This window comes from Gamsiella multidivaricata (genome assembly GCF_025024155.1).
Source record: "Gamsiella multidivaricata strain RSA 2152 chromosome Unknown BC939scaffold_136, whole genome shotgun sequence".
In the NCBI taxonomy this organism is placed as follows: domain Eukaryota; kingdom Fungi; phylum Mortierellomycota; class Mortierellomycetes; order Mortierellales; family Mortierellaceae; genus Gamsiella; species Gamsiella multidivaricata.
In genome coordinates, this window is record NW_026251844.1 from 27,512 (window position 1) to 47,379 (window position 19,868).

General features: G+C 48.7%; 4 protein-coding genes across 4 annotated transcripts; all 4 read left to right on the forward strand.

The window, feature by feature from the left end:
* Window positions 1-1,372: 1,372 nt before the first annotated feature.
* On the forward strand, window positions 1,373-1,697 carry BC939DRAFT_469953 (uncharacterized protein). The gene has a single exon (XM_051558067.1). The coding sequence runs from the start codon at window positions 1,420-1,422 to the stop codon at window positions 1,648-1,650; it is 231 nt and encodes a 76-aa protein (XP_051406280.1). The 5' UTR covers window positions 1,373-1,419; the 3' UTR covers window positions 1,651-1,697.
* A 3,858-nt stretch (window positions 1,698-5,555) lies between these two features.
* Window positions 5,556-6,165, forward strand: BC939DRAFT_404146 (Homeodomain-like protein; the record flags this gene model as incomplete). Its single annotated transcript, XM_051552788.1, has 3 exons — window positions 5,556-5,600; window positions 5,713-5,842; window positions 5,936-6,165. The coding sequence occupies 3 exons, from the start codon at window positions 5,556-5,558 to the stop codon at window positions 6,163-6,165; spliced, it is 405 nt and encodes a 134-aa protein (XP_051406281.1).
* Window positions 6,166-6,206: 41 nt separating this feature from the next.
* Window positions 6,207-7,753, forward strand: BC939DRAFT_56470 (uncharacterized protein). Its single transcript, XM_051561751.1, has 2 exons — window positions 6,207-6,341; window positions 6,434-7,753. Exons 1-2 carry the CDS (start codon window positions 6,227-6,229, stop codon window positions 7,531-7,533), a joined length of 1,215 nt encoding a protein of 404 aa, XP_051406282.1. The 5' UTR covers window positions 6,207-6,226; the 3' UTR covers window positions 7,534-7,753.
* BC939DRAFT_469959 (WD40-repeat-containing domain protein) lies at window positions 7,736-9,986 on the forward strand. The gene is made up of 5 exons (XM_051558068.1): window positions 7,736-8,285; window positions 8,392-9,028; window positions 9,129-9,166; window positions 9,272-9,388; window positions 9,483-9,986. The coding sequence occupies exons 1-5, from the start codon at window positions 7,974-7,976 to the stop codon at window positions 9,795-9,797; spliced, it is 1,419 nt and encodes a 472-aa protein (XP_051406283.1). The 5' UTR covers window positions 7,736-7,973; the 3' UTR covers window positions 9,798-9,986.
* The last annotated feature ends 9,882 nt before the right edge of the window (window positions 9,987-19,868 follow it).

Consider the following 19,868-nt stretch of genomic DNA (forward strand, 5'->3'; position numbering starts at 1 on the left):
ATCACCCAAATGATAAAAATTCAACTCCTTTGTTCGCGAATGCGAGCTCGTCATATTAGGAGCATTGCCAGAAACAAGTGAGCGCCATACCTCGTAGGTCGCGCCTATAGTTATTTACACTTTCCTTTCCCTCTCCCACTCCCCTCTCCCCCCCTCCGCCTCCCCTATCTTCGCTGATCTGAGAAACAGAACTTTAACACAACCTGGTATAGGATATACCAATTGTGCTTACTCCAGCAAAGATGTATAGCGCATTATTCGCCGGATGTTTACATGTGTAGAATGGCTAGACCACCAGAGGTTTGTTCAATTGCTTTCCCCTTCTCTCTTAGGTATACGCGCATTTCTTCTTCCATCCCCTTTTCATACTATCTCCATTACGTCTAGCATGAATATACTCAGGATTTCCCTAGACTTTATTTTATTTATGTTTCCTTACGTTAACGGGCAAAGGGGGAGGAAGGGCATGAGAAGGGGGGGAAGGGGAGGGGGGAGAAGGGTATGAGAGTGGGGGAGGGGAGGAAAGAGAAGGAAGTGTGGAAGTGTGTCATCTGAATGCGCGAAAAAGGACAATGCAGACAATCGCGGAGGACCCTGTTGTGTCGCTCAAGTCTAAACCGGTCCAACCGCGTTTTCTTTTTTCTTTTTTCTTTTTTTCTTTTTTTCTTTTTTTCTTTTTTTAATCAAAGGAGATGAGGATGGTGCGGTTTCTCTACCCTCTTTGCTCAGATCTCTTCAGATTTGAGCAATTGAACATGTTGATACTATGTAGACTTTCTACTCATTGTGGAAGTGAGTGTGTGCTAGATAGTCTACGCACCTGGGGTAGCAATTGCACAGCACTACATTGACATGGCTATATTTTGGGCTTTTTAAGTTGTTGCGCTCACATACGATCGGGCGCCGATTTTCGAGATCCCAAAGGCTCCTTACATCTTCTACCTCCCCTTATCACTCGACATCCCTTCCTCCCCCCCTTCCCCCCCTCCTCCTCCCTCCCTTCTCCCTTCCCCTCACACCTCAACGCTTTGATTCATCCGTCTGAAAAAAGGGACAATCTATCAATGGAGTACCATTTCATTCTCCTTTGTGAAGAAATGCTGTCATTTCTGCTGTCATATCGTCCATTCTCCTTCCTCTGACTCCCTTCCTTCGTCTTCTATACCATGCATTATGACTCTATTGCATTGGGGTAAGATACGTCTGAGAAAACTGGTTTTTTTTTTGCCGATTTGAATATGCCAGATGAATGTGTGTACACAATATCCTGCAGGAGGGCTACTTGACAAGTTTAATTATGCCAAGCTTTATAGATCGCGCTTTTTTTTTTTTTTTTTTACCTGCTCCCTCTCTCTCCGCCTACCTCTCTCTCTTTTTTTTTTTTTTTTTCCTCTCTCTCTCTGTCTCTCTCGTTCTCTTATGGTGCTCCTTACTCATTTTTGGTGTTGTATTTTTGGTCCTCTTCCCCTGAATTCGTTCGTTCCTAAATGGGAGGAAAGAAGGAAGAAAGTATACCTCGAAGGAAAGGGAAGGATAGAAACAGTACAAAAAAGTACATGTAGGACTGAAAAAAAAAGGCCTAGTCTAACACCCTGTACCTGTTGGACCTGTCCGGTCAAACGTTTTTTTTGTTTGTTATTTTTCTTGTAGATTGTTGGGAATAAACAAGACGCGAAAAAAAAAAAAAAAAAAAAAAAAAAAAAAAAAAAAAAAACATATCATGCGTGCATGCAGAGGCACACTTTTGCAGCAAAATGGATATGTTTCACTCTGGATAACAAACCGAAACGGAATGGGAAGAAGAGGAAGAAGAAAAAGAAGGAATGGGCCGATCGAGAGATGCGATGCTAACAGGCATGATCATCCGAAGATACAGCACATGTAGAACTACTCAGGCACGGCAAACAAAAACTCAAAAAAAATCCAGAAAAATAAAGTGCAGCCGTGTGTTCATGGCATGCCACAGGTAAACTGCAATGAACACGATGGCGCTTGAACACAAGAAATCAGAAGAAACACGTCAAGTCAATCGCTAAAAGCTCGGCACGGTTGTCATTATCATTGATTTTTTTTTTTTTTTTTTTTTTGGCATTTCTAATTGCAAAATGGGAGTTGTGCGGATTGTACATATGCACACACGCACACACACACAAAAAGAATCACCAGCGCTGTTGCTGTTGGTTGTGATCGATGCTTACTAACGAGCCATTTCTTCATGCAAATGTGAGTATGTGCCAACTTCTCGTTAGCTACTTTGGTGTGTATAGTGAGGGACCATGGCGCTCCTTGACTTGGTCCCCTTTTTGTTGGAACCAGCCGCCATAGGCATCAAGTCAACTACTTTTGATCCGCGTCGCAGAGAGCGTTGTGTTCTTAAGATCATGACAGTTTCTTTCTCCAAGGAGACTTTTGTCAGCAGACGGCTGAACTGCGTTCGCGGAACAAGGGAGCAATACAGCGGTACTGAGACTTGAAGGGAAAACCTGTTCATTGACAGATGATCAGCATTCCCTTTCCCCCCGCCCCCCTCTCCTCCCCCCATTCTTCCCTTGTCTCCCTAGTACCTTTGTTTAGCCCTTCAATTGAATCGTCTGCAAGTCGTTGCGGCACTGCACATCCGATATGCATCAAGGACATGTTTCCTGCAGCATGTGCTGGACATTTTGAATTCCAATGGGCCGTCAATTTACAGGGTGCAGCTATGCGACAGTAGCGTGTCCTGCGAAAATTGGTCTTTGGCCACGTAGTGTAGATTGACCTTCCTTCAATTAACAGACACACAAACAGACGCCCCGATATGTCTGGGTGTATGCACCATGGTATGGGGCTATTTTGTGTCGTTATTTTAAATCGCGTTGAATGTATTAGCGCACGTAAACCGCCCACATACTCTGCCTACAACTTTCTGTGTCGCGTCCCTTCCATCCCCCATCCCCTTTTCACATTATGATTTTGAGCGAGTGGTTTTCCTTTTACCTCATCCATCTTGGCCGTTTTTCTTATAACAGGCCCAGCCTCGCTCTCTTTTTTATTCCCTTCTTCAATCGTTTCTCTTTCCTGTTCCCTTGACAACATCAGAATAATAATAATAACAAAAAAAAGCACGTTGCGGTGACACACCCATCCTTGGCCATATTCTAAAAATTTGTTCCGGTGGCACAAACCTCCTGCACTCTTTACTTGTCACATCCCTTTACACCCTTCCATTGATCAATCCTGCGACCGGCGACTTTTTTTTTTCTCGAGTTATATAACACCACCTTCAAGCTGCTTCTGCGTGGACCTGTTACAATTTTGTGAATACACCAACAATTGGTCGATACACCGCTGATCCGTAATGATTCGCCACGGCCGCTATGCTAGCCACGATTTGCCACCAACAAATCACGGCCAAAAAGGCGCTATCACAGCGCCACCTCGTATTCAAGAATATGATGTTCACCATCCACGTCCCTCTCAGTCCTTCAGTGCGACTCCAGAAGGCCCGAACTACTATTCGCAGCATGCGATCCAGCAGCAGTATCAATTGATGCATGGACATGTCCAATATCCGACAAGTCAGCATCCTAGCCAGAATACACCAGATATTTCTCTGCAGCAGTATCCTCAGCCATGCCACCAAAAGTACTATTCCGCCGATGGAGATAAGCTTGGCACTGGAAACCCTCGCCACTCCCACTCTTTAAGCCATCCTCACCTCTATCATTCCGCCCACCAAAACTACGCGTCGCCCCCTCCGCCTCCCCCATCAGCTCTTCAAGGCCGACAACAGCAGCAACAACATGGATCTCTGCGCCCACATCCGCTGCAAAGCAGTCAACCCCTGCAACGCTCCCAATCCGCTACCGGCAACTCATTGTCCCCCACCCCTGCATCCAAATCTGGAGAGGAGGGTCATCGCCCACAGTCAGAGCTGGCCTTGGAGTCGGATGATTCGGTGTCGGACTCTGAAACAGGAAATGGCGGTGTTCGATGGACGCGCCAGGAGGTAATGAACGAATTAAAAATGATTTCTGTGTTGTCGTTCAGAACTTTATTTGATGCGCGTCGCGCGCGATTCGTTGGGAGCCCGTTCATTTGTCTTGCTGAGTGTGTTGCACAACGTAGAAAGGTTATATCCAGCGCACAGTCCAGCCTTTTTGACCTTGACGCTTCATGCCTAGCTGAAAGAGATAGGGAGAGGGTCTTAAGAATGCCCATGAACTTTTCTTTTTTTTTTTTTCATCTTGGCTGCTGGGTCTGGTCTGTGTTACTGGTAGATGAACGGTCAAGGATTGGTGGGGCGAGGAGCATAACTTTGCGCGTGTATGTAATCCTCAAAAGCTCGAACGTCCAGTCGTTTTCACTGGATTCCTTCACAGCGATTTTTATTTCTTACCTCAACCCGCGCTTCCCCATCATCTTTCCACTTCACCTTCTCCACTTCGCCTTCTCCACTTCGCCTTCTCCACTTCGCCTTGTACTACAGGCGAAAACAAAGCCTTGAATCCTTTCCTGGTTTCTTGGCGTACTAAAAGGGTACCCCAAGGGGAGGACAAAGACGCAGCATGACGGCGGGTTGCGTTAGAATCAAAGCCCTTTCTGTTTCCCTTCCCTTCCCTTCTTCCCCCCCCCCCCCCCCCCCCCTTTTTTTTTTTTTTGTGCGCGCGTGCGTGCATGCCGATGTGTGTACGGTGTGCTGCGTTGTTCGTTTGGTTTGTTCTCTACTTTGTGTTTCTTGGAGGGCGTCTTTTTTAGCTTCTTTGGCCGTCCTATGGCTGTTTTGGGAGTAGTCCGCTGTACGCTACAGCTCTGCAAAATGGGCTTCAATGACAGAGCGTCGAATATGCGTCAATGCGAACCCGCCAGCCGCCTTACCGCTCCCTTTCCCCCCTCCCTCCTTCCCTCTCTCTCTCTGTCTCTCTGCCTCCTCCGCCTCTTCGCATTTTACGTTTTACATTTTACATTTTACCGTCTGCGCTGGTTATCCACTCCTGAATTCTTAGTCTCACAACATACCTCATTTCTGCTCCCTACCGACGGGACATAAAGACACACCCTCCCCCCCTCCCCCCGCTGTCCGTAAAAAAAAAAAAAAAGACAAAGACAAAAAAAAACGACTTTGTTTCTTCTGTTTCTTCTACTCCCATCCCTCAGTCATCCCTATCGCAGCCACAATTGAGGAATACCCCCTCCAACGGTCAGCGCTGTTCCACATCACACTCACTTTCCCACCCTTTTATTCCTTTTATTCCTTTATTCAACCACCTCCTATCACTGCTCGCTTCGTCTAAAAAAAACAGTGTCTTACTGCTCTTATCGTAAATACCACATCTTTCACATACTCGCATTTCATCCCACATGCTTTCCAAAACTCATTTACTGATACATTCGCACCTCATCTATCACCTTCGTCTCCCCCTCATAAATCATTTCTGAACAACCCTCGCTCTAAACAGGATAATCTACTGCGCGAAGCGGTCGTCAAGTTCAACGGCAAAGCCTGGAAGCGAATTGCAGAATACTGTTTCCCCGACAGCTCCCGAGACAAGGACCAGTGCCTCCAACGTTGGAGAATGATTTCAAAGCCTCGATCCATCAAAGGACCCTGGACACCAGAGGTACATTGCGTGCTTGCGCTAGCATGTCCTTGAAAGGACGGTTGACCTTCGACATGACACTTACTATCATTATCAATACATCACCTTATCATCATTATCGTCATCATTGTAGGAGGACCGACAACTTCGGGCACTCGTCAATGAACTCGGTGCTGAGAAATGGGTCCTGATCGCCAGTCGACTGGGTTCCCGCACTGGCAAACAGTGTCGCGAGAGATGGCACAACCATCTTGACCCTACAAGTAATTAAAAACCTTGGTGTTGCTTGCATAGTCATGCCATACGAAGGTTTCAAAATGTTGACATCAAAGGCCTTTGTTACCTGGTTTCTTTAGTTGATAAGTCACCTTTCACACCAAAGGAGGACGAACTCATCTTCAAACTTTTTGACCAGTTCGGATCTAAATGGGCAGAAATGTCCAAACTCATGCCTGGTCGACCAGACAATGCTATCAAAAACCACTTTAACACATCCATGCAGCGCAAGCGAAGGCGCTTGAGTTTACAGGACCCATCAGGTATAGTTCTTACCTCACGATCGACCAGCTACGTACATGATACTTGAAGGGTATGCACGCTTAACATAGTCATGCGAATCGCAAACCTATCTTTCGATAGAGCTTCAAATGAAGTTCAGCGAACATGGATCCGGGCCATCTACGTCGGTCACTTCTCCCCTGGCCTCTCCAACGACAACTGCTTCGCCCCCTTTTCCCCGCAGCCACAGATTCGATCCATATGGTATGTGGGTGCCACGCACAGCTGCAATAGGGTAACGTCATGCTATAAACTGAGCCCTAACCATACTGCCAACCCTCTATGATTCTATTTAGAGCGTCGGCATTCAATGCCTACACTCGAACTGCCTGCCATTTTCCACATAGCAGGCCAGACACAAGCTCAGCAGCAATCTGGCTCAGAGGAACTGCACGATGCCATCCCTCAGGCATCTCGCAGTATAATGACACCTCCCAAGACCCCTGATTCCAAGTTCAAGGTGCATTTTTCTCCAGGCATGTCGCGGTCCAACTCGATGGGCCATGCCTCTAGAACGAGCACCGGACATAGCAGGCCTAATCTTCCAGGCAATCCTTCGATCCACAAGTCCAGCAATCCGTATTTTGTCTCGACCTCCATGCCGATAACATCTCTTGCATCTATCCCTCCGAGTAAGTTGGGCCGTGCTTCCTCTGCACTTGCCATTTCAACTGCGTCCCGACCCAAGTCGCCTTATACTGAAGATCAAGGCTACAGTTACTACCAGCAGGAACAGCAATTGCAACATTCGCTGCCGCGTCCGAACCTGACTAGACACGAGTCTCTGGGACACCAACCCACAAGAGATGAGTATCGTGAACACCACCGTTCGATGGATATAGATCCTTTCTCTGCACTTGCTGAACTGGCCAACGTGGCAGAGAAGCACCGAGACATGCGACCCACGACGATGAGTGTTCACAGCCCGGATGAGATGGACGAAGATGGCAACGCGAGTGCGATGAGAGCCATGATGGCAAGGTCCGGTGGCCTGGCACGTCGCTTCTCGACCTCTTTGGATAACCTGAAAGAGGAAGAGCATGCGGACGAAAATGGCTATCATCGTGTGCAGCACTCGTACCACGTTGACCAACGATCCGTATCGAACAGCAACTTGCATAGCCAATTTGAATCCCAAGGGCCTTCCACTCCCTCGCCTACGTCAAGAGTCCCGGTTCACCCTTACTTCCAAGCTGAGTCTTCTTCGGAGGCCTATTCCACCTCGGATCATGGCGGTGGTTCAGATCGCGAGCAAGACTATGCGGACTATGGTGTTAGGAGAGAATCGTCTCCCGGTCCGAGTGCACCCTACCTTGCCATGCGCCGAGGATCTGTTCGAGAGCTCATGGCCATTAACAATCTGTGCCTGAGCTCCGAAGAGATGGAGCGTTGCTAAAAAAAAATAATGACATCCTTGATCTTTATTGTTCCTTTTTTTCGTTTGTATATACGTCCATTTGCAAGTGTTTGTTTCCTAATGATATATCCATAATACCACTTCCTGCTATACTATCGTCTCCGTGTCGTTTCTGTTTCATGCTATCTTTTCACCATAGAATTATAAGAAAAAAAAATTACAACAATAAATCGATTTGCCACTGCAACCACAACGCATACTATTATTATTCGTGCAGTGCTCCCGCGCAATGCGCTGCGCGGGACGCGTCCGAGAATGCTCGTAGGTGGGCAGTCACCGGTATAAAAAGCTCGAAGCAACTCAGGGCATCCTCATCAAGCATCAACAAAAGCGGCAGCAAGCGAGACAAGGACCTCGACTAGCTTGAAAAGAAAAAAGACATCGAAGGAAAAAACTCAAGGATATCAGGATCACAAGGAATGACAAACACGGACAAGCCCACGGTGGTGCATCAGATCCCAGTGGATCAGATTGATTTCTCGCCCAACATCAGTTCTGATGCCGAGAACTTTTTCCAGTCGGATGCGGACATTGCGAGGATGGCAGCCCGGCAAGGGATGGTCAACTATGATAAGGGACAGGCTATCAAGCTGCCGTCGAAGGTACTGGATATTTGTCAAGGAATTGTTCCAGTGAAATCTACGGCGGAGATATCGGGGGACAAGGACTTGAAGGATGCGACGTTGTTCTTGGCAGAGAGCGGGCATGTCGCGCGCAAGATCAGTGCAGAGGTGGGTAGAGTCATTTCAAGAGCGCAAGAATGGAACGATGCGTAGGCTCGATCAGAGTACGGGATACTCACTTGTCCTTATTTTGGCGCTGTGTTGTGTTGGATAGACCGGCAAGACGATCAAGTTGTTCCAGGGCCATACGGGTCCGGTGACCCGGGTAGCCGTATACCAGACACAGCTCGGACAGGAGCGTCTCGTTACTGGATCGTGGGACAAGACCATCCGGGTCTGGGATACGGAGACTAAAGAGTGTCTTGCCACCCTCAAGGGCCACACGGATTTCGTCAAGGCACTCACGGTTCGGACGGTTGTTCTAACGGAAAAGGATCAAGGCCTGGGTCAGGATCGGGATGAACAGGGGAAGGAGAAGAAGAAGAAGAAGCGGATCGGACATGAGTTGTTCTCGGCGTCATATGATGGCACGATCATGCACTGGGATCTGCAAACGTTCGAGCCGTTCCAAGGTGGGGCTGGCGGACCCTGGAAGGGACATGTGCGCGGGGTGAATGATCTGTGCCTGACGGTGGAGGAGGACAATGATGAGCGTGCAGACGACGATAATGAGGAAGAAGGGAAGCAGGATCGTGGGAAAGAGTATTTGTATTCAGCTGGAAGTGATAGTACGATCCGGAAGTGGGATATCGCGCAGGGACAGGGGCGAGGTGGGCATTGTGTACATGTCTTTGAACACCATGAGACGACGGTTTATAAGGTCATTGTCGCGGGCGTGGAGATCTGGTCAAGTAATGCACAGATATAGCCATGGAGATCGTGCGACGCTGCAATGTTTAGGAGAACCTTACGCGTCTTACAACGATTTTTTTTTTCTCTCCCTCTCAAAAGCATCTGCGGATAAAACTGCACGGAGGCTGGATCTTGAGGTAAGGATTGGATATGTTCGCTGAAGTGTTGGATGGGTCAAGAATACGGTACTTGTTGATCGACAATTGCTGACATGTGTAACTTGGTTTTATTATTTTCCCAAGACGAAAAAGGTGGATATGAGGTTGGAGCATCCGGATTTCGTCAAGTCGATTGCTCTGGCGGGACCTTATGTGATTACAGGTGGACGACAGGAAACCGTGCGTGTATGGTCCGTAGCCGTAAGTGATGATTCATTTCTGAACATTTTATTTGATCCGTGTACAGTAACTACGCGAGGTCCTAATTGACTTTTTCGTGCCTCATGATGATCAGACGGGCAAACTCATCAAAGAAATTAGCGGTCATTTTGATGAAGTGTCAAGTATGGTCGTGATTGGATCCACATTATTCACTGGATCTCTCGATGGGACAGTTCGTCGCTGGTCTTTGAAGGAGCAAGACTTGATTGCGCCAGTGGCTCCCAATGAAAATGAAGGAACTGCTATAGCAGCAGAGCCTAGGTCATCGAATACCCCTTCGGTAGCCAAGGGTTCATCAAAGGAAGAGGAGGCTGCCAAATCGAGCATGATGACAGAGGAGGAGGAGAGAGAACTGGCAGAGCTCATGGGTAGCGATGACGATGATTAATGACAACCAGGATATATTGTATAATGGACGGTTCTTGTCTCCCCACCCCCTCTTCCCCCCTTTTTCTTTTTTGACTAGGCTTCCCGTCCCCGTATTCCTTTCTTAACCAATCCCGATTCAAAGCGAGCCTACACCCAAGAACAGGGCCAGTAAATAAACTAGAATATGCGTTGGTCTGCATCTGTGGACGATAAGATGTTGTCGATTTTATGGGAACTCATTTTGTGGGGATATATGTCACATTGCATCGCACGCACACAGTTTAAGATGTGTATATTACCCCCTGATTTTTAATTGTCACTGCTGCTATTGTTTGTTATGCAGCAGCAGCAGTAGCAGCAGCAGCAGAGGTGGGACCGTAGCAGGAACGGTGCTCCATAGGATCGAAAGGGTTGGACAAGGGGTAGGGAGACGGGAGGGCGAGGCTAAACAGGTAGCAGGTATTCTCGAATGACATCTCGAGCCGAGCAAAGGTTTAAATGGTTGCTCGCTACAAGGCAATGCGATTGGTAACATAACGCGACACTAGTCTCATGGATAACATGAACTTTGAACATAAACTTTGAACCGACGACGACCTGAGAAAGCGATTCATCGGGTGCGTTCTGAGTAAAAGAGACAAGGTCGGCCGTTCCAGAACGCGACCCTACAATCGCGACCCTGCAATCGTGATTTGGCACCGCATTGACTTTAATCCTGAGATTATGTTCTTTTGCGAATACCGTGTATGCTCTTGAGTTTGTAGCCGAATATCCATCCGGTGATAGTCTACCCTGCAACATTTAGTCCGCATTCATAATGTCCGTTTTTGAGGCAGTAACAACGCCGCCGTTCAATTGGGTTTGAGTAATCTGATCAATTGCGAACCAAACGAGGAAGATCGTTACACAAAGTTGACCGTACTTACCCCTGAATTTACCATCGCTTTTTGTATCCTAAAACCAAAATCCTCCCGGCACCCAGCCCCTCTCAAGTAATATGCTGCCACTATGGGACAGGCCTATCTAGCCAGCTTTGAGTTCGGTGATGGGCTCCAAGGACCGATAGAAAAGTTATGAAGTCCTAACTGTGGTCCTTGAAAGAATTATAGGAAATGTATTGAAAGTGTTGCCTTCAAAGACGCGTCTTGTTGGTCAACGTATGTTCCCAACCCGATCGAGTGCAGAGTCCACCATGCATGACAGTCCAACGCGCAAAAAGTAATAATAAAACCCCCGTATCGCTGAACCTTGGAAGGAAAAAGGAGGCCATGGTTTCCATGATGGGAATAGGGACAACTACTGGGTTTTTATCCCCTTGAAGGAAGATGGTCCTCAAAATCTGCGAGAAAGATCGTGCCAAGAATGACGAAACAAATGAAATGCGCCATGTTTAACAAATCGTGCTACAGGGATGCCGGTACTTCTCTTCTTTTTCTACTTCAGAGAAACCTTGTTTCTGTTATACTACGGACCACACCAGAACTGCACTGTATGCTCTTTTGGTGGGGTGTTTTCTCTCCTCTCCTCCTCCTTTTCCCCCTCGTGAGACCCTGTTCGCCGAACTGCATTGTTTTTGACAGTGAGTTTCTACAACTGATTTTACCTCCCCCTCCTCAAGTTCTTCCTACCACTAATTTTTAGGTCATGTTAATCAAATTAGTTCATGGAGTTTTTGCTCAATCGCGAAGAGTAGTTTTAGTTGCTTTGGTCACTTATAGCCGTTCATGAAGTACCGTGTTGTTACTTTTGCGCATTCCTTTCGGATTCATTCTACTCTTCTCAACATTTAATCCAATACTTCATCTTAACTCCCAAATCAGCTCTTATACCCCGATCTTTTTTTTTCGGAAGCCCACTTTCCAGTCGTTCTGCTTAGTCTGCTTCACCTGCTGCTTCACTACACCATCATCCCGTCGCGCAATCACACCTCCATACGCCCCATAAAATTACTTCAGTGCGTCTCGCCTAAATAGTCTAAGTGATTTTCCTCGGTCCATTTTCGGCCAACGGAAAATCTTGAGCGCAAACAGAATTAAAGGTAAGAGTGGTCCGTTCGAGCGAGCGGGATTGTGCCAACGAGCTGAGAACAAGAGTGATTGCATCACTTTCTTCAAGGGTCCTGCAACCTCGGCTTGGAGAAAGCAGCGCACATTCCCTCGTTGTACACGATAGGAATGCACGCATACTCGCACGCACCGTATTCGAGCAAATGTCTTGTAATGCGTGTCCTTGTCTAGATCATCTTGTACCCCCAACCCTTTCTTGCCTATGGATGCCTCAGTTTTCAACATTACCCTCTCATGCTTGAGCACAAGGAAGGAAGAAGCGAATGCGAATAATGGGAAGTAGAGTGAAAGGTAGGGTCGGAAACGACATAGTGGACAAGAGAAATAGAGAGAGAAAGGGAATGTGAGGTGGGACATGTTTTATGCGCGTTTGCGCGTTTACATTTTATGCGGTGAAGAAGCCCATGCACTGATTCATAAACAAAACGCATAAGCACAGTACACAAGGTCCATCCCATCTACACATCGTTCAAAGACATGGGACGAAGAGAGAGGGAAATAGGGAGAGAGCAGAAGGTGGGCACGGGCAGGACTGAGCTTGGGAATGGCCCTCATCCCTTGAGTCGTGATCGACGATGCCCCTGACACGAAGGTGGGCTAGTGACATCTCCTTACGTCGCTTTAAACTCACGCGTAGCAAAATGGAGCTGAGGGCATCATTTATGCAAGTAGCTTGTCCTTTTAATTTATTTTTTTTGAAGCCTGCGCTGAATGCAATTGGTGCACACATCAGCCGTTTGTATACGACAGGGCCCCCCGCCATGGTCCGTTCCTTTTTTTGATGTATGCGTGTACAGACCCATTGTGACCCCACAATCACAATACCAAAGCTGCAGTCCGTAATTGCATTGCATGGCAACAGCAACAGCAATAAGCAACCCTTCATTGTACCCTTGTGTCTCCATGTACCCTCATTGGAGTGCTGCAACGGTTGTAGTGTACAGTTTTGGAAATACAGCCATGGGATTAAACTCCCTGTAGACTGGGTTTCGTATTGTCTGCGACGATCACGTCCTAGATCCTCTTTTGCACGCGCCTTTGAACGCGACGTGGTTGTGATTGATACCATACAGAGAGAGAAAGAGAGAAAGAGAGAAAGAGAGAAAGAGAGAAAGAAAGAAGAAAGTGAGCATATCTCATCCTAACTATGCTCTGTACATGTATGTGCAGTACAGAGCACATGTGCTGCACTAAATGCTTCTGGTCCTCCTCCTCGTCCTCAGTCTGCTCACCTGCAGAAGTCCTCTTTGTCCTGTCGCCTCTTGGTTCTTTTTTATCTATTTTTTCTTTTATTTGTGCACCTACTCACCGCCTCGTCTAACTCCCCCCTTTTTTGGCCCATATACAAACAACAACACCATTGGAGATCTTTTGTTTTTAGTTAGGGAGACAGACAACTCTTTAATAATAAGGGCTCATGCACCCGACTAACCAACAACGCACCCATCTACCCATGTCCTGCCTTCCTTTCTTAACGTCCTCCTGCTTATATCTCAAGAAGCGACTCAGATCCGCCGTGAGGTTACCATTCCCGGACTAGCCCATTGAATCACACACATACACACACGCAGGAATCTAAGAAGGTAGTCTAGTCTAGTCTATTGAATTTTCCCTCTGTCTATTACTCTCCATCCGCTACTGAAATCGGAGACCTGTTGAGGATCTCGATCTCTTTGTCGTCACTGGGGCCCTATCGGGGCAATTGCTGTCTGATGCCTGTTGCCTGGCTCATGGTTGCCTTTTTGCATAGCGAATAAGAAAACACCCGATAACAGGAAGAAAAAAAAAAAAAAAAAAAAAAACGAAAAAAGCACGTATAGCCTGGTACGCAGCATATGCATCCTATTCATTCACTCACCCATTCTTGTATATACATTATATTGCATCTCGTATGGTATCAAGCAGAGCAGGAACAGAGCATAGCACCAATGCCCTCCTTGTTTGGCAGCTGGGGCAGCAGACTCGTTGCCCTCTCAAGTCTTCCAGACACTTCAGACACTTCAGACATAGCAGATACGACGCCAGCAGAATTAACGTCGGAACCAACGCCAGGACCAACGCCGCCCGCCTCTTCCTTCCCTGCGCTTCCGCACACTCCCCCTTCATCTTCTTCCTCCCCTTCCTCCACCCACACTCCTATTTCGATTCTCCCCCTGGGCCCCATCCCTGCATCCGTTGCCTATCATTCTCAGTCCTCTCCATCCGACAACGTGGCCATTTCACACCACCACCACCACCAGAACCAGTATCCACAGCCTCCACACTCCACAGCACCAGCACCAGCCCCAGTACCAGCATCTTCCTTGTCACAGGCACCGACACCAGCACTTTCACACCCATCGACCGCTTCAGGAACGGCCCATCCTCATTCTCGTACCTCATCTTTTTCTTCCTTCTCATCGTCGCCTCCTCCCAACAGGCCTGCCCCTCCGCCCCCTCGTCCCCTTGTCCCAGACTTATTCCGGCTATCATTCATCCGCTCCGCTGTCTCGTCCGAAAGAGGGCCCCTTCCCTTGTCGTCCACTCCTTCATCCTCATCCTCTGTATCTTACTTCATCACCGCCCCATTCCAGGTCACCACATCGGATTCCAGTGCCGTCATCGGTACCACCTCAGCAGCAATCCAGTTACCCGTAGGAGACAGCGCCAAAAACCCACGATCGCGTCTAGCTCAACACACGCGCTTTCACATCCCTCCAGAAAGTCGAGCCAAAGCACCCCCAACCCTAACTCCCACTCTCAACGCTCCACCCTCATCTTCCTGCGTTCATTCGGCTTCCCATTCCAGACCTCATTCAAGTTCTCATCCGAATTCAAACCCTGTTGCACAGGCTGTCGCCACTTCGACTCTCTCCAGCTTTCCCTCGGCTTCGCTCAGAGATCCGTTGAAACAATCCTGGAAAGGTGACAGTTTCTTCCGTATCAAACGGCTTCATCGCCAGCGGCCAACTTTGCCTTACTCGGACGCCTCTGCTACATCAAGCGACCTTGACCTGAGACAGCAGCCTCGCGCGCAGCAGCAAAGTAGACGCGCCAGCAAAAACTCTTTTGCCATTGATCAATCTTCTATAATGCAGCAAGTCGAATACATGACCAATTCACAACAGGGGTTTCCTTTGCAACAGCACGATGGATACATGCACACATCTACACCTATACCCGCCAATAACAGGCAGACTCTATCCTCTAAACGAATGCGCCCTCCATTGGCAGAGATAATGACTGCTGCCACCGACACTCCGCCCTTTGTATTAGCGACGACACTGAAAACCATCCCTTCACACCCACATCAATACGGCGACAGCGGCACCCCCTGTTTCGAACACAGTGGCCCTTTCATAGACCCTATGTGCTCTATTGGCACCGGCAAAAATAATATCGACGGTGATTCTAATCGAGGCGCACAAGCGGGAGAGCAGCCGCGACATGAACACACGAACTTTATCTCATCTGGACCCCTTCCCCCTGTTCTCTCTGCACTGCCGCTGAACCCAAACGAGCCACGACCGCAGCAGCCTCTTCCAGACAATCCCCTTAGCCCTGACGTCTGTAGTCTGCATTCTCCAGAGCATGCGACGTCCACGCCGGTGACAGCATGTTCAGGGACACAGACGCCCCCTATTAAGCGGGCTGCCTTGCGTGGTTTCCTCTCTCGCGATACCAGAGCTCTCAAAACGCGCATCCGCAAACTGTGGCAAGACCCTCGCCAGCCAGACCACGGCAGGAGTCGCCACGACCCAAAGGTACGCATGCCCCTCCCCCTTGCAATTGTATGTATAAGACCGACTGCAGGCTCGAACTTTGTTTCCTGAATGTTAACCCCCACAGTCTTGGCTAAACGGCCATCTGCTCATCCGCTCTCCCGCTCACGTAATGTGCCCAATACTCAATTGACAACAGAACCACTACGTGCTGCTGGAGGAGTCCCTCATGGGGATACTCCAAGTCGTGCAGCCCATCATCCAAAACGCCAGAGCTCCTCCTCCGGGCCTTGACCTGACCGGTCCAATGGCCTTCCCATCGCCGGGTACCCTCTCAGCTTCATCGCCATCGACTGTTCCCGTTAAGCCAGCAGAATCCTCTGCAAACTCGGCCACAGCCCTTTCATCCTCACCGCCACCGCAGGATGCACCCGCCCTTTTGTTTCCCTCCCCAAATCCTCCTTCCCAATCCGGTGAATCTACTCCCACGACGTCTGTCCACGCGCCAGTCCACACGCGTGCACGGACCACCTCGTCAAATTCGGCCTCGACAATAAGCGCAACGCGCTATCAAATTGCCACAAGTATTTTGCAGCCCCCTGAGCCATCGCTGACGGACGTTGCACAGCCCGCCGTTCGATCACCCACCAACACTGCATCCCTTGGAGAACCTGCCCTCAGCACTATCGCCGCCAGTGCTTCAAGTCCACCCAACTCAGGACAGCCATGCTCGCATCCTCAGATGGCTGAGAGTAACAAAGTCCTGATCAGCAAATTACTGGAGCTTGCCGATACGTTCACGAACGCAGTCAGGGCACTGTGCGAGCAGCAGAACGAAAAGGTGCTGCGCTTCGATGACGACATGATCCTCGAGCTACTAACGCGATGGGAACAGGAGGCTGGCAAGGAGGGACAGGAGAAGAAACCTGATAACACGAGCACAACATCTTTGGTAACACTTGGTGCCACCAATGCGCTGGAGCGATACCAGATTACCGTCGGCAGGGTATGGGAAGAGACCGAAGTCATTCTGTCGAGCATTCGCAAGATTCGGGTTCTCGTTGAGTATGGAACGGTGCAGCATATCTCCGATTTCAGTGACGATGACTCTGAGGAGGATGCAGTTGAACGAAACGAGAACATCAAGAAGGTGAGGCTGCATACGCACTGCTTGCTTCTTTGCTTCCATGTTTTCAAGAGGCTGTCGGACGATGTTCTAACCGTTTTTTTTCTCTGTCCAGAATCTATATCCAACGCTCTTGTTTCATGCCAATGGTTTGGTCACCGTGTTGGGAGAGTTTCTGGAGTGCGTTTCTGGGATTCAACGACTGGTCGGCACCATCAAAACGCAGCGAAGCAGTATGGAGGGACTGTTGCCCAGCAGTATCGCAGAAGATGAGCTAGCCAGCAGGATTAGACACGACAAACAGATTTCTGCTATTGATTTCATGTCAGAGGAACCACGTCCTATCAAACATCTCGATCCGGCCCTGATGAAAAAGTTGAAGCGCAAGACGCCATTCAAGTCTATTGCGGACAAATTCCGCCGATCCTTCTCTGACTTTGCCAAACGCTCTACCAACTCATTGCTTACGATCTTCCCGCCTCTCGGAGACGGAAACAACGAGGGCTATTCGGATTATTCTGACAGTGACTACGATTCTACAGGTTGGACTCCCACAGAGGCTGGAAGCTCTCCCTTTGGGGAGGATGATGCCTACATTAGAGCGCTCTCTCCCCCTGAGAGTCCAGGAATCATATCGGACTTTTCTCAGCAACGCCACCGTCGATTGAGCTCTCGGGGCTCTTCAGGCATGCCGAAGCAGTACTGGCCTGGCTCGACAAGGATTGGTTCATCTGACGATGGTTTGAGCTCCATTTACCCAACTTCTCCCCAGACTATTGACTCACCACCGAGTTATGTATATGACTCCCAGGCCTTGCCTATGTCGCGGAGCGTGAGCTCTGAAAGAACTGTCGATACGAGCGCCTCGCGATTTTGGGCAGGCCCGCTGAGCACTCCACCTATCCCTGAATCTACTTGCGAACGTACGTCGTACTTTACTCATATGGATACGGAAACGCACACGCCCCCAGTCTCCACTGTCAAATATGAGAGCAAGGATAAGCGCCATTCGAAATTGCTTCAGCGCAGGAACTCGCAGGTAGGGAGAATATGCGTTACAGAAGATGTTTCTGATCAGTGGCAAAAAAAATGCAGATGATGCTGACGGATACAACCCCAAATCCCTCTTGAAAGACTCCCACTTTTACAGGTGCAAGTATCTCAACCCCCATACCGACGGCCTCGAGACCTTTCTCAGTCTATTCCTCCAGTTCAGAGGCACAGCCATCGTCGCGTAATAACTACAAGGTTCGTCCTCCAAAGCCTCCAGTCTCGATACTACCGACGCCACCGATGCCGCCCTCAGCTTTGCCATTAAATTCGTTCCCAAAGGGCGAAGAGGTTGTGCACGAAACTACGGCTGTCAAGCTGACCGCAGACGGCAGGACAAATTCGTACCTCGCTACCAGGAGTACTTCACCGCATCCAAGCACTCCTCTCACCTTGGACTCACCCTTTACCCGGCACACGAGCATCCGTATGGCAAACGACCGAAACAGATACTCGGTCAAAATGCCATCAGACGATATTCGGGATCCGATCCCGGCCTCCAACAGTAGCTTTCCCTCTGCGTTTTGGCGAAGACGTAGCTACAATGACGCACTGGAGAAGAGCTGGAAGGCTCTTCAATATGATTCTTTTACCTCTGCTGCGTCCGAGAGCTCTGCTCAGTCGACGCCTGTCACCGCGGAGTTTGCACGGAATCCCAGGTCTTCTGTTCGACTGACTTCATTTGAATTTATGGTGCCGTTCATGTCGCGCGAGAACTCGGCCGCGTCAAGCCGCCCGGGCTCTGTATCCTCATCGTACAGATCACTGTCAGAGAAGTATGGGACCCGGCGACATTCGAGTCCCTTGACTTCCGGCGCCGAGAGAGCGCTGTCCGAGGCTTTGAGTCGTCGTACAAGTGTGTCGTCGCAACATTCTTCGTCGCAGAATTCGAATAGCCACAACTCTGTCCGAATGATGCCGACGGTCGATGAGGATTCGGGCCAAAGACAGCTTACTTTGGAGTCCTCCAGAGACATCGACCGACCAAATGTCGCTGAAGCGGATTTCGTGAATAATCCACCTCGACGGGTGCACCAGAAATCCAGCTCTCATGACAGTACTCAACAGAATGGAAAATGTGCCGACAACCAGGATACTAGAGATCTCAAGGATCCGGGCACGAACGAGAGTCGACCTGCTCCAGTAGTCGCCTGCAGACCAGTTTCTGCATCTCGCTTCAGCAATATGAAACGAGCGTAAGTTGATCATCGCGTCCTACATAATAATTATTCAGGGTACAGAAAAGATCTAACGCACGGTTATTTTTTCTGCTTTTAGATGGGAGATCCTAAACCTGGATGCAAAGCGAGTGAGTCCGTACTCCCACTTACGCGTCTATGCCAAGACGCATCGTAAGTCGTGACTAGCGTTCTGGTGGATCATACCATGCACGTCTTATAAGAAAGGGGGAGAGGAGGAGGGATCTTCATATATCAGGATATCTAACGAGATGTTTCTTTTACTTGCTATATTTTACTCGCTATAGCTCTTCAAACGAATAATTGGGCGTTGACTCATCCGAACATGCTCCAGAGTTCTACTTCGCCACGGGTGCTCCATATTTGCGAAAGTGGTGTTGATGTTCTGGTCATGGAGATGTGTGAGGGACATTTGCATGTTGTTGCGGGTCTTCTGACTAAGCTGATCGAGCGACTTGCAGACCAAAATACGCAAGGTACGAAAAACTGGAGAGGTTTTTTATTTTTTTATAATAGTAATGAACTAGGTGGTTACAGGTCTTTAACTCGGTATCATTTGGCATTTTAAAAAAAAAAAAAAAAAAAAAAAAAAACGTTCTCCATTACTAGACAGCGAATACGTGAGTTGCTTTTTATTGTCGCATTCGTTCTTTATCGATTCTGAGGATTTGCTGGACCGGTTGATTGCGCGGTTCCATATCCAGCCCCGCCAAGGCGAGATGCTATATTTCGAAAGATGGCAACCGATTATTCGGATCAAGTAGGTGGTGGCGGCTATATTGCGTCGATGGCTACGATGATACGGTTGATGCTGCCTTCAGCTAACATGGTGTTCATTATGTTACTACAGGATTCTCTGCGTTCTCTTGCGATGGATCCAGATCCAGTTCGAGGACTTTGAGCTGAACCCGTGTCTTCTTCAGACCCTCAAGAAATTCTTGGAGGTCG

Excerpts from the sequence above, each read along its gene's own strand:
- BC939DRAFT_469953 (XM_051558067.1), top strand. The coding sequence starts at position 1,420 with ATGGTGCTCCTTACTCATTTTTGGTGTTGTATTTTTGGTCCTCTTCCC.
- BC939DRAFT_56470 (XM_051561751.1), top strand. The coding sequence starts at position 6,227 with ATGAAGTTCAGCGAACATGGATCCGGGCCATCTACGTCGGTCACTTCT. Across the intron at positions 6,342-6,433 it reads CCACAGATTCGATCCATATG|AGCGTCGGCATTCAATGCCT; the intron begins GTATGTGGGTGC and ends GATTCTATTTAG.
- BC939DRAFT_469959 (XM_051558068.1), top strand. The coding sequence starts at position 7,974 with ATGACAAACACGGACAAGCCCACGGTGGTGCATCAGATCCCAGTGGAT. Across the intron at positions 8,286-8,391 it reads CGCGCAAGATCAGTGCAGAG|ACCGGCAAGACGATCAAGTT; the intron begins GTGGGTAGAGTC and ends TGTGTTGGATAG. Across the intron at positions 9,389-9,482 it reads TGCGTGTATGGTCCGTAGCC|ACGGGCAAACTCATCAAAGA; the intron begins GTAAGTGATGAT and ends CATGATGATCAG.